The 13263-nt window shown below is 39.2% G+C and overlaps 1 protein-coding gene across 4 annotated transcripts in view; it reads left to right on the top strand.

Annotated features, from left to right (window-relative positions):
• Window positions 1–13263, top strand: part of nf1a (neurofibromin 1a) — a 63903-nt gene that overhangs the window by 47831 nt on the left and 2809 nt on the right. For 2 of the 4 annotated variants that reach the window (XM_052576517.1, XM_052576518.1), the window contains 15 exons: window positions 2940–3154; window positions 3300–3361; window positions 3468–3609; window positions 5684–5785; window positions 6003–6143; window positions 6284–6410; window positions 6551–6682; window positions 6789–6924; window positions 7027–7184; window positions 7284–7406; window positions 7535–7653; window positions 7848–7948; window positions 10030–10172; window positions 10489–10535; window positions 11075–11291. In XM_052576517.1, coding sequence (XP_052432477.1) covers window positions 2940–3154; window positions 3300–3361; window positions 3468–3609; window positions 5684–5785; window positions 6003–6143; window positions 6284–6410; window positions 6551–6682; window positions 6789–6924; window positions 7027–7184; window positions 7284–7406; window positions 7535–7653; window positions 7848–7948; window positions 10030–10172; window positions 10489–10535; window positions 11075–11291 — 1965 coding nt within the window. Of the gene's footprint in view, window positions 1–2939; window positions 3155–3299; window positions 3362–3467; window positions 3610–5683; window positions 5786–6002; window positions 6144–6283; window positions 6411–6550; window positions 6683–6788; window positions 6925–7026; window positions 7194–7283; window positions 7407–7534; window positions 7654–7847; window positions 7949–10029; window positions 10173–10488; window positions 10536–11074; window positions 11292–11712; window positions 11791–12299; window positions 12354–13263 lie in introns of all 4 variants that reach the window. The other 2 variants (XM_052576515.1, XM_052576516.1) reach the window with 2 other exon arrangements.

Genomic DNA, 13263 nt, shown 5'->3' on the forward strand with positions numbered 1-13263 from the left:
GGATTTTATACTCCAATTCACTGAGTTCATTGGCAACATTGCCACAAACTATGATCGCTTCCTTTTGTTGGGCGACTTCAATATTCATGTCTGCTGTCATTCAAACTCCCTGTCGCAGGAGTTTCTTGACTTAATAGATGCTTTTAACCTACTGCAGTGGGTCAAAAACTCTACCCACACTCAAGGCCACACACTGGACCTTGTGTTATCTTATGGGATTGATGTCACTGATATTGTTATCTCTGAATTTCCTCTCTCTGATCACAAGCCTATTTTATTCTCACTGTCTCTTCTAGAGCTTTCTCAACCCACTACTGATCCTGTTATGTCACGGTTCTATTCTCCTCAGTTCAACACAAACTTCGACTTGTGCTTTACTGAGCTATGCTCTCACTGGCACTTGGACCAACCTTTATCTGACCTAGATGCAGATCAGCATCTTAGCCTTTTAAATTCTGCCTGGCTTAAAGTAGCTAACGTGACTGCTCCTCTTAAGCCTCACAAACCCAAACCAAAATCAGATATGTGGCAAAATTCTGACACTCGTCTCCAAAGACAAATATGTAGAAAGGCCGAACGCAAATGGAAACGGGACAGGTTAAGTGTCTCCTTCCACATGTTCAAAGACTCACTTACAGCTTATCAGAAAATCAGCTAAAGCTGCATACTTCTCAAACTTAATTGAATCCAATCACTCTAACCCTAAGGTCTTGTTTTCTGTCATTCATTCTGTTTTAAACCCATCTGCTAAATTGTCTGTTGCCTCAGATGCTCTATGTGAAGACTTCCAGAGATTTTTTATTAACAAAATCACTACATTAAGGACCAGTATCTGCCCTAAATTAACTCTCCCCCCTATTATGCCGCGTACCTCCTGTGTTTGGGAGGCTTTTGTTCCCATTAACCTCCAGACACTGAAGGATGTGGAGGCTAAGCTCAAACCTTCATTCTGCCCAAATGATATCATTCACCCAAGATTTTTAAAATTAATCACCAACACGGTGGGTCCAGGTATGGTATCGCTTATTAACAAGTGTCTAAGCACTGGATCTGTTCCGGCCAATCTTAAAGTGGCTACGGTCACTCCTTTGCTCAAGAAGCCTTCACTGGATCCTTCTGTTTTAAAAAATTACCGGCCAATCTCTGTCCTACCTTTCATTTCCAAGCTATTAGAGAAAATTGTGTTGGATCAGTTCCAACACTTTTTGTCAAATAACTGTATATATGAGGTCTTTCAATCTGGGTTTAGGACTGCCCACAGCACTGAGTCCGCTCTCCTGCGAGTGCTAAATGACATTTATCTCTCCACTGACTGTGGAGACACTGTGGTTCTAGTTCTCCTAGATCTGTCGGCGGCTTTTGACACCGTTGACCACCCTACCCTGTTAGCTAGACTGGAGACGTGGGTGGGCATAAAAGGCTCTGTCCTGTCATGGTTCCAGTCCTACCTTACTGACAGGAAGTTTTTAGTAAAAATGGGAAACTTTTCCAGCTCCATGGCACCCCTGAGATGTGGTCTTCCACAGGGCTCTATTTTGGCTCCCTCTATATTTTCTCTTTACATGCTACCGCTGGGCACAATTTTTAGGAAACACTGTGTATCTTTTCACTTTTATGCAGACGACACCCAAATTTACATTCCTATCAAGCGCAATAATCCTGCAGCACTAAACTCTCTTCATCTATGCTTAGAGGAGGTGAAGGCATGGCTAGCTCAAAATTTCCTATCCCTTAATGATGATAAGACCGAGGTCATTGTTTTCAGCCCGAGTGAAAGGTCCCAGTGCACATGCCCAGACTTGGGAGGTCTATCTCCCTTTAAATCTACAGAAGTGCGGAACTTAGGTGTTCTTGTTGACCAGTCTTTAAAGTTTGATAAACACATCTCATCTGTAGTCAGTTCTGGTTTCTACCAACTTCGCTTACTATCTAAAATCAAAGGCTTTCTCACTCCAATAACTCTGGAAATGGCGGTTCATGCTTTCATCACGTGTCGACTGGATTATTGCAACTCACTATATTGCTGTATATCAGATTCTCAAATCTCCCGTCTTCAGTTAGTCCAAAATGCGGCGGCCAGACTCATCCATAATTGTCGCAAATATGACCATATCTCTCCCATTCTCAGATCTTTACATTGGTTACCAGTCCGGCAGAGAATAGATTTCATCTTTACACAACCTAGCACCAGTTTATCTCTCTGAACTTATTCATCCGTACATTCCGTCCAGAAGTCTCAGATCCCACGACCAGGCGTTGCTGGTAGTCCCTCGTATCAGACTTAAGCGTAGAGGGGAGCGTGCTTTTGCGGTGGCAGGGCCTTGTCTATGGAACACCATGCCTCTAGAGATCAGAACTGCTCCCAACCTCTCTGTTTTTAAGTCTCTGGTCAAAACTTATCTATTCTCGTTAGCATATTGATTACTTATCTTAGACTGTTCTTATTATTTTACATTTGCTTCTTGATTTTATAATAAATCTTAGCTTAGTTGTTCTCTATGTGCTTAAGTGTGTCTTGCTGCTTTTATTTTTATATGCTTGTTCTGTAAAGCACTTTGGTCTGTCTAGTGTGGCTGTTTAAATGTGCTATATAAATAAATGAACTTGAACTTGAACATCTGCATACAAATCTGTACTTGTTCAAATGTTTTTGGTAACTTAAAATGAAAGAATATAAAAACTTTGAATACAGTAATGATACTGAATTGTTTTGTTGCAATTTGACAGATTTGATGTAAAATTATGAATTTTTGTGCCAACAAAATTTAGATTTTGAATAAATATGCCTTTCATGTATGTGCTACATGGCAGTGCACTTCTTAAATTGTTATGCAGTCAGTGCCGATTTATTCATTGTTTGCTAGACATTAGGTTGTTTTAAGGGTAGATGATCTGATTGCCTGTTTTTGTTTTTGCTGTTCTGGTTTTTGCCTTTGCAGAGGAGACTAAACAGGTGCTGCGTCTGAGTCTGACGGAGTTCTCCCTGCCCAAGTTCTACTTGCTGTTCGGCATCAGTAAGGTCAAATCAGCGGCGGTCATCGCCTTCCGCTCCAGCTACAGAGACCGCTCGTTCTCCCCTGGCTCCTATGAGAGAGAGACCTTTGCTCTTTCTTCCCTGGAAACAGTTACAGAGGCTCTTTTGGAGATTATGGAGGTTAGTTACTGCTGCTGTCATTTTAAAGTATTTGTCGTCATTTTTATGTATCTCCAGCATTGTGCTAATCTTCTTGAGTTCCATAACTACTTATTATTTGAAGCTTTTTATGTACGTTATTTAACCAATTATTGTATTTCCCTAGGCCTGTATGAGGGACATTCCTGGATGCAAATGGTTGGATCAGTGGACCGAATTGGCACAAAAGTGTGTTAAAACTACATTTCACAAGAGTTTTTATGAAGCAGTTACAACTGAAAATCGCAGTACAATCACATTTAAATAGCTAATTGTATTTTCTTTTCTTGGATAGGTTTGCATTCCAGTATAACCCATCTCTTCAGCCTCGGGCGCTGGTGGTGTTCGGCTGCATCAGTAAACGTGTGACTCATGGACAGCTCAAACAGATCATTCGTATTCTCAGTAAAGCCAGTCCTCTGCTCAGCATTGATCGGGTAAGCGCTGTCTGTTGTTCCTCTCTCAAACTACCTCATTTTAGATTTGATTTTAATTGACACAAATCGTTTGTTTTGGTGCATTTATATAATGTGGTCTTCTCTGATGTTTACTTTTTGATCAAATTCATTAAACACCATAGCTGTGCACCATTTAGAACGGAATATGAATAAGACGATAACAGTTTTTTATTTTATTTGAGGTTGTCAGGATGCAGAATTATTCTAATTTATTCTAACCATTGCCAATTGGGGGTATGTCTGCCCACATTAAAATATTATTATTGATCGATGTTTAAAATGGCACTTATGAAAATAAGCAGTCAGTTTATGTATAGTTATTTATATTTAATAAATTAGGTCACACTGAATTACATTTTAGAATAAATTACCATTAAAAGCGGTAATCTTTGAATAATATTTGTTAGTGTTAAATCGTATTTCACAATATTACTGTTTTGTTGTATTTTTGATCAACTACATGTAACCTTGGTCAGACTTAATTCAGAAACTTTTTAAAAAACACACACACCAAAAAATAGCTTTTAAAGGGGTCATATGATGTTGTTAACATACCTGATTCAAATAATCCGCTTGTTAGAAGTGAGCTCCGTGCATGGACTTTGTTCCCATTGACATGGTGTCTACACAGTGTTGACTGCTCCCTATTCCCTGAGCAGGGGAAATCGGTTGAAGTTTACCTCACTTTGGAACATTCACAGATTTGCGCTGCACAACGACTACACACATGGACAAGTGTGACATCATATACCTCGATAAATAAATACAATTTAGATTCACACTTCAATGCACTTTAAATGGAACATATACGTTTGCTTTGAACTGGAATCATGGCGGAATATCCTGTGATGTCCACTTCGCAGGGCACTTACATTCGAATAAAACAAACGTCTGAAGCGATAAGAGAAACATACATAATGTTCAGAGCAGGGGGCCGAAAGGACTTGGATTGTGAACCGCTGCTCTACAATGCTCAAAAGTCATGTTTGAATCATCAGTGGCAAATCCTTTTCAGATAAAAACGTACTTACAGACTGTGAGTCAGAAACGCTTGCTTTGTAGTCTTCTCCCCCAGGATCAGGAAACAGTCCTTCATAAAATACGCAGCACACATCTGAATATTTGGGTTGAATTGTTCTGGAACCGAGTTGTTAATACAGCTTAACCACTGATTTCTAATTTTGCACTCTTTTGGAAGGCCAAAAGAACAAAGTATTTTTTGCTTTCACAATGAAAAAGCATCTCCACAACATTGCGCTGGCGGCAACAGTGAGAATAAAAGTCACGCCTTCATCCTTTGTGTGAATATTTGGGCGCCATTATACAAATCTTCCCACATTGTGACGTAGACTTGTGGGGGCATGTTTAAAGAGGCATTTTAGGAGGGTGTGGACAAGTCCTAACTTTTATAAAGAATATCACTTTGGGTTTGAGACTTTAGTCTTTGCAACTTTTCTGATCTTCTTTATGCACCAAGAGCTTTCAACACTCCAAAAGAAAAAAGAAAACTTGAAATTGCACCATACGACCCCTTTAAATGGGTAGTGTATTATATAGTCAATAAATTAAGATTTTAGTTTTTTATAAAAACATTCAACTTGCACGACTTCAAATCTATTTTGATTACTGTGGAAATGTTGTCAGTCCTGAGCAAAGTTTAGAGAAATGCATTTATCGAGTTACATAAAGTTACATAAGACGAATGGATGTAATTAGCCATGGTTTGTCACATGTGAAACTGGTTGACATTTCTCTTGAATTTCCTCTTCCTGCAATTTCGATTTTAAATTCCTACTCATTAATTGAAAGGCAGTTCTTAAACAATTGCCCAGTGTTTAAATATGCACGATGATAGATATTTAGTGATAGTGATTTTTTGTAGTATTGTGACTGTAGGTTATCTGGAAATATGGGTTGTATGAAGAGTGTTTGTGATTCAGGTCTGTGCAGAATGCAGTGCAGTGCTAGTCTAGCTGCTGTAGTGTCATTCGCTCAGACTATTTGCTGGCGTCATGCTCCGCCGCTCTTTCTGATTAATGCTGCTCCTGCACAGGGGCTGGAGAGCTGCTTAAAGGGGCCGGATAATTACAACAGCCAGGTTCTCATTGAGGCCACCGTCATCGCTCTCACAAAACTACAGCCTCTCCTCGATCAGGTGCAGTCATGTTGTATGCTAGATTCAATTATTAAAACATCAGCAGTTATTACCTCTGATGTAACACAATAGTAAAATTGTTTTCATTTATACTCATACACGTATGAGTGTTTAGGGAAACTGGTTTGAAAATATCTTTGCAATTCAGTTTGGTGGTGCAGAAATGACACACTTGACGTATTAATAGTTTTGTGTGTACGTGTCTAATGATCTGCAGGACTCTCCCATGCATAAAGCACTGTTCTGGGTGGCTGTGGCTGTGCTTCAGTTGGATGAAGTGAGTCTGTATTCTGCCGGAACCGCCCTTCTGGAGCAGAACCTGCACACACTGGACAGCCTCCGGGTGTTTAATGACAAGGTGCCCGGCTGAAATCCACATTTCCACAACCACAGACTCCAAACTTTTTTTAATACTCTTGATATTATTATTAGTGGTCGATAAAATATTAAGGTGATTTAAGCAGTTATCTTCATAAGAACATTTCCACCCCTTTATAGAGTCCCGAGGATGTCTTCATGGAGATCCGGAAGCCTCTGGAATGGCATTGTAAACAAATGGACCATTTTGTAGGACTCAACTTTGCCTCCAATTTCAACTTTGCATTAGTGGGGCACTTGCTCAAAGGTAATATTTAAATAATCAGTGGATCACACTGGAATATAAATATTTCCATTAAGAATGTCCATTGCCTGCGGTGTTATTTATTATATTTTTGTTTATCACAATGAGCATTTGCAGTTAATCTGTGTCTTTTCTTTATTTAGGATACAGACATCCCTCTTCCACCACTGTGGCCAGGACAGTCCGTATCCTTCATACTCTCCTGGGCCTGGTGGGAAAACACCGTAGCTGTGACAAGTTTGAGGTGAACACGCAGAGTGTGGCCTATCTGGCAGGTACATTAAAGCCAGCACAACCTTAAGCAAGCAATCACAACATGTCATGAAGTAGATATGCATCTAAATTCCGGTGGGAACATCTAAACTGTTTGTTTGTGTATAGCTCTGCTCACAGTATCAGAGGAGGTGAGGAGCCGCTGCAGTCTTAAGCACAGGAAGTCATTACTGCTCTCAGAAGTTACCATGGAAAACTTTCCCATGGACATGTACTCGGTGTACGACACTGAACCTGGATGCAGGTGAGAGTTTTCTGTTTTTGTTGGTTTTCCAATCACGCTATACTGCTTTTTTTAATTGCTTTTTGTTGTTGTTGTTGATTTTCACACTCTATTATGTGTCAGGCTGCTGCGTGAAAACCAGCCCTGGGCTTCTCCGAAAGTGTCAGAGCGCAGTCTTGCGCCTCCGTACTCTGCAATGGGGCAGACCAGCCTTCGCCCACGCAAATCCATGAGTGTAGACATGGGCCAGCCGTCACAGGCCAATGCGAAGAAACTTCTTGGTATTAGCGGTCTGATGACTTCATTCTTTCTAAGAGGCTTTTAAACATGCTGTAGCTTTACTTTAGCTTCATACTTAAGTGGTTTTATTTTCATTCTAGGCACTAGAAAGAGTTTTGACCACCTGATTTCGGACTCAAAAGCCCCAAAGAGACCAGACATGGAGTCAGGCATCACCACACCTCCAAAGATGAGACGAGTTTCTGAAAATGACTATGAGATCGGTGAGTTTTTCTACAATTATGAATTAAATGTGTTATGCTACAGGCCAGTGCTAATCTGTATGTAGTAAATGATAATTAGGCTTTGAAATGAGAGAGGTTGAGTTGCTAACACCTCTTCTTTATTCCAGAAACTCAGCGAATAGCCAACTCCCATTTACGCAAAGTTTCTGTGTCCGAGTCCAATGTCCTCCTAGACGAGAATGTTCTCACAGACCCAAAGATCCAGACGTTGCTCCTTACTGTACTGGTGTGTGCTCCATGACTCTTTTCATTGCACTTGTACTTGTGCTTCCTTCTACAGGTGGAATAGTTTTTAGTTTTTTAGCTATTCCCTCATGTATAGCACAAGAAAGTTAAATGAAGATCTTTTTCTTTCTCCATCTATGATGGTTTTTCTATTATATTTGCTGTTGTATAGTGAAGTATTGTTTTTAATTGCAGGCAACACTGGTGAAGTACACTACGGATGAATTTCATCAGCGAATCCTGTATGAGTATTTGGCTGAGGCCAGCGTGGTGTTTCCCAAGGTCTTTCCAGTAGTGTGAGTGTCTGCCATATTACATACCAACACACCACGCAGAGTTATTCACGATCCATTAGCAGGGCTCCAATTTGGTTGCACGTGCGACCTAATTTCTCAATGGTGCATCAAAAAAAAAATCAGAGGTCGTAACGGTGCGACCAGCCGTTCAAGGAAAAAAATAAAGTCTCCACGACTCTCAAAGTCTCCCTGTGGTTCAACAACAGACACTAGAGCCCTGCATTTCAGCCCGACCCCGACGGGTCCTGACTTTTTTACGCCCCTCGAGCCGGGCTTCAGATTAATTTTCATGTCATAATTCAGACGTGGGTTGGGCCTCCTGCCTGTTTTAGACTTCTCCTTACTTTTAGATTTTAAACGCAATTAGTGATGAAAAAAAATTGCAGTGCTGTTGAAATATTTTGTATCTATAGATTGTATTTTAGGCAAGTCGTGATGATTTGAGAAGGCTAAATTGATCAAATATAGGCTCACTGTCTGCTCCTGGCCACATGGTCGTTACTTAAAAAAAAAATCTAAAACTTATATTTAACAAACAAAAAATACTCCAAATGTTTTTCTAAATTAACTTGATTTAAAAAAACGTAACGAAATAAAATATAATCACTTTGCTATTACATAAAAAACTGAACTATTTTAATAGCTGAAACAGTTGTATAAGCTGTTTTGCTTTTCAAATCAGACAATAGATCATCTCTTCATGCAGACAAAGTGGAAGATCTGATAAGGATCAGTGTAGAGAGGCCAAGTCTGGAAGATTTCGATGCTAGAGAGAGTGTGGCCAGCTGGTTTAGCCAAGGCCAAAGATCAAGAAAGCCAAACTACAGAAGTTGGCCATACGAGGGGCATGTGACTGCAGTGGAGGATAGTCCATAAGACATTGAACCATGAGATGTTCAGAAGTTTGATTCTCTATATGGACTATAGTTAGGCACACTAGTGCAACCTGTGTGAAAAGTTGGTCTAGAGTCCTGATTAGTCTCCTATTATTTCCCATGCTAAAAATGTTTAATGAGTTTCAGGGTTGTGTTGACGTAAATGGAAAGCTACAGAAATGAGGTGTTAACCATTTTTTTTAATTGTCTAACATGTTTGAATGTTAAAGTGTTAGTTCAACCCAAAATGAAACTTGCCCTCATGTTATTCCAGACCCATAAGAAATGTTCATCTTTGGAACACAAATAAATATATTTTTAATGAAATCTAAAAGATTTCTGTCCATCCACTGAAAGTTTGTTCACCCAAAACTCTCATGCTTCAGAAGTTTTTTTTTTTTTTTTTACATTTGAAACAAGTTTAATCCAAGTCTTTTGAAGAGACATGATCACTTTATATAATGAGCAGAACTAATTAGTTTTTTCCCCACATATAAACATTCATCAGAGAACATTGGCAATCGTTGGTTCTTATGTCAAGCAAGCATGCTTGAGCTTCTGTGGCCAAATCTGAACACTGTAAAAGCCTAAAATAAATATAAAGCTCCTTAATATGATGTTAGAGACAATTTATTAGGATTATTAAATGAATAAAAACAACAGCAGAACTTTTGCCAAACTGTAAATTACTTTACTGTGACTTTTGATTAATTGAATGCATCCTTGTTGAATAAAACTATTAATTTCTTATAACAATCTTACTGAGCCCAGACCTTTGAACGGTAATGTATGTTTGTGTGTAATTGAAGTATCTTTTTGCATACACTTGATATAGAAACCATGTCATGACATGGTTTTTATTAGTTCCTGAGAGTCATTTTTGAAAGAATGTGGAAAGTGCCTTTACTGTAATGTACAGCTACAGATTAATACTACTGTCATCTAATCACTAATCGTCATAAATTAGTGTGTTTGGCATGAGTAATACATATAAAGCCACATTTTCAAATAATAATCCACTGGCCAATTGAATTTCATGAAAAAAAAAAAAAAAAATTGTACTACACCAACAAGTTTTTTTGGTCCACTTAGATCATTTACACTACTAAGCTTTCACAGTATGCATGAAAATGATCTGTTGTATATTTAGTTTTGGCCCTGTAGTTTTACATTAATTTTGCCTGTGTCATTTTTTATCCATTATAGCCACAACCTGCTGGACTCCAAATTAAGCACCGTCCTTTCCATGTGCCAGGACCCCAACCTCCTGAACCCCGTCCATGGCATCATTCAGAATGTGGTTTATCATGAGGAGTCTCCTCCCCAATACCAGCCGTCCTGCTTGCAGAGTAAAGTCAATCTCCTGTCATTTTTTCATTATTCACGTTTCTTGGCAGATGCTTTCTTAGTTGTCTAAAAAGCAAGGTTTTAAATTAGTGCTGGCAACTTTTATTTAAAAATGCAAATATTGATAGACTGTTAGTTATTATTAAATAGAAAATTGCATGTAATTGCAATTTTTTATCGATTAACAACACTAGTTTAGAGGTTTTTTTATGTCTTGTTTAGAGTTACTTCAACTTCTGACTGATTTCCTTTTTGTCTTTTGATTCTTTACCACTCTCTGTCATCCGTCTCTGCTGTCACATTCTCTTTGTCTCACAGGTTTCGGTTTCAACGGTCTTTGGAGGTTTGCCGGGCCTTTCTCTAAGGTATGATTAACTGCTCCCATAAACACTTTTTCATTTTCCAATAGAGTGCAGTGAAGAAATTGTGTGCTGCGGTCTCTCTGCAGCTTTCTAGATTTATTGACCAAAACGGCTTCCCCAAACATCTCCCGCACCCATCCCGTGTCTCTGCCCTCTCTCTCTCCCACAGTTCTGCTGTGGTTTAAAAAGGTGTAAATGATAGGGGTGTGTTTCTTATGTATCCCTAACTGAAGGAACTGTTTTCCTTCTTTCATGGCTTAGCGATACTGATCTGTTTTATCCTGCCTGGTCAGACCAGTAATTCAGGTTTTTACAATATTTTAATTGTTATAATGTCTATTATAATAAAAATCCTAAATATCTAGGTTATTCCGGTCATTAAATGTTGTCACTATTACTTAAGGTTAGAGTAATGACACTTAAACTCATAATGACAAAACGGGTGAATAATATCCCTCAGATTTACTTGTCACGTCTAGTGACCTAAATATGATAAATATGATAAATCATTAAGTCACTCCTGCTTTTACTCTCTCCAACAGCAAACCCAAATTCCAGACTATGCCGAGCTTGTGGTTAAGTTCCTGGATGCTTTGATTGACACTTACCTTCCTGGTATCGAAGAAGAAGGAGGGGAGGAGTCACTGCGGACACCCACCTCTCCATATCCGCCCACCGTCCAGAGCCAGCTCAGCATCACGGCCAACCTCAACCTGTCCAACTCCATGACGTCCCTCGCCACCTCACAGCACTCCCCAGGTCAGTGCTCACTTCCTGCATCATTACACACACACAGTCCGTAGTCACTCACTTAACCCCACACTTTCTTCTCAAGCTACTCACACCTGCTCACGGAAATCTGATTAAGGGATTCACGATAACCCTAACACACGTGATGTCATTGCGACATACCCTAGCAATAAAAAAAATAACACAGTAACCGCTCTGTTTGGAAACGTGCTGCATTTGCAGTTTTCAGCGCTTTTCTGTCTACTTTCACATCTTGAGGCCAGTTGACAGTTTGTCGTGCTTCGCTAGACGTGCAAGATTTAGAGCAGACCATCATACAGGGCTTTGACAGTGGTTGTGTGTGCATTTGACACCTTTGCTTTGCATTTGTATCTTCATTAACCTCACTGCATTCTGTCTTCTTTTCATTGGGAATGTGCTGTCGGTTCAGAGGGCCCTATAGTTTATAGACGGTCCCCAACTCTCTCCCATCCACGAACCACAGAGGAGGTGCCACCGAAAACAGCTGGTACAAACCTAAACTATAGAGCTGTGTTGGGCAATTAATGTCCGGTTCTATAGTTTGCGAACTGTGGTAACTTATTTAAGTGCCTATTTCTTGTCTTTACTTTTTTTTCAGTGGTGGCAGTGTGATACTATTCAGTTTAAACTGGCCATTAAAGGGTGTATTTTCAGAACGGAGGTATTTCTATATACATTTACACGTAAAAAGTCATTAGATGACCCAGCAAGCACTTAAGTGAATGTCTAAAACGCATTCCTTCTCAATAATTTCTCCTTTGATATAGATTTAATCTGCATTTTCAGCTAATATCGACTACTGCTTAGCTTCACCGTTCAGCAGAACTCTGCTTTTGTTGGTCATTTAGAGTAAAACGCAAAAAGTTTGATATATTTGTAAGCTGCCATTTTTGTTTTGATTTCCTGTTTCTTCCATTCATCTGTCCTTCCTGTCCTCTTTTAAGTTGTGTATGGTTCACTCATGTCTTTTTTTTTTTCTACTCTCTCTGTGTGAAGCCTGTCTGCCTTGCTCTAAGTCGGCTGTATTCCCACCTCACCTCGTCCTCCCAGGTACTCATCGACCTCTGTTGTGTGAAAATAGCAGTTGTTGCCATTGGCAGGGTGTTTGAATTGTAAATCTGCTGCTGGAGTCAGTAGTAGATGCTACTGTCAGATCAAAGCAAGAGGAGCTGCTCTAACAGGAAGTGTGAAGCGAGATCACAAGGGCCTGATATTAGACGCAGCTGAGAATAAAAAAAGTTGCAGTTTCAAAAGCATTCGAAAAGGCTTTTCACGCTTGATATTGTTAGGCCATTGTCATTTTGAACCCTTCATTAATTTAAGTCTTAAACATTTGAAGTTGATCTTAAAAGTTCATCAAAGTTGTCCTAAGTCAAGAACGCTTCGATGAAACGTTTTGATCCAAATGTTGACTATTGTATATGAATTCTGTCTGTGAAACCGGGCCTATATCCTCTTCGTCCAATGAGAGACATAAGGAACTGTTTATATATTATATAATTATAAATGTGTATTATTGATATATAAATGATGTAAATAAATTTATTAAACTTAATTAGTTTTCTATATTTTAAAATTTATATTTAACGACTAAGTTTATGTTTGGCTGTCTATTAAGAAACTTGACCACATTGTTTCTTTGTTGTATATTTTGGCACCACAGCTTGGCTTTAGCACCCAGCTAAAGGCATCATAACCCAAAGTTAAAATCGGCATGGCTTTAAAAATGACAAGTGTGAAATCTTATAAAACACATTAACGTTTTGTTAAACAGAGTGTGAAAAGCCTTTTATAGTTTCCAGTTTGTAAATATGAACCTGTGAGAATAGTAATGCTGATATATACCTAATAATTTACACAAGAACAACAGGCATATTTTAAAAGCACACGAATGTCTCGAATCACGAATGCTCAGACTGTCTCATCCGTGTGATAATGCAGTGCACTGGGACACCTGCTG

The sequence above is a fragment of the Carassius gibelio genome, chromosome B15 (genome assembly GCF_023724105.1).
Source record: "Carassius gibelio isolate Cgi1373 ecotype wild population from Czech Republic chromosome B15, carGib1.2-hapl.c, whole genome shotgun sequence".
In the NCBI taxonomy this organism is placed as follows: Eukaryota; Metazoa; Chordata; class Actinopteri; order Cypriniformes; family Cyprinidae; genus Carassius; species Carassius gibelio.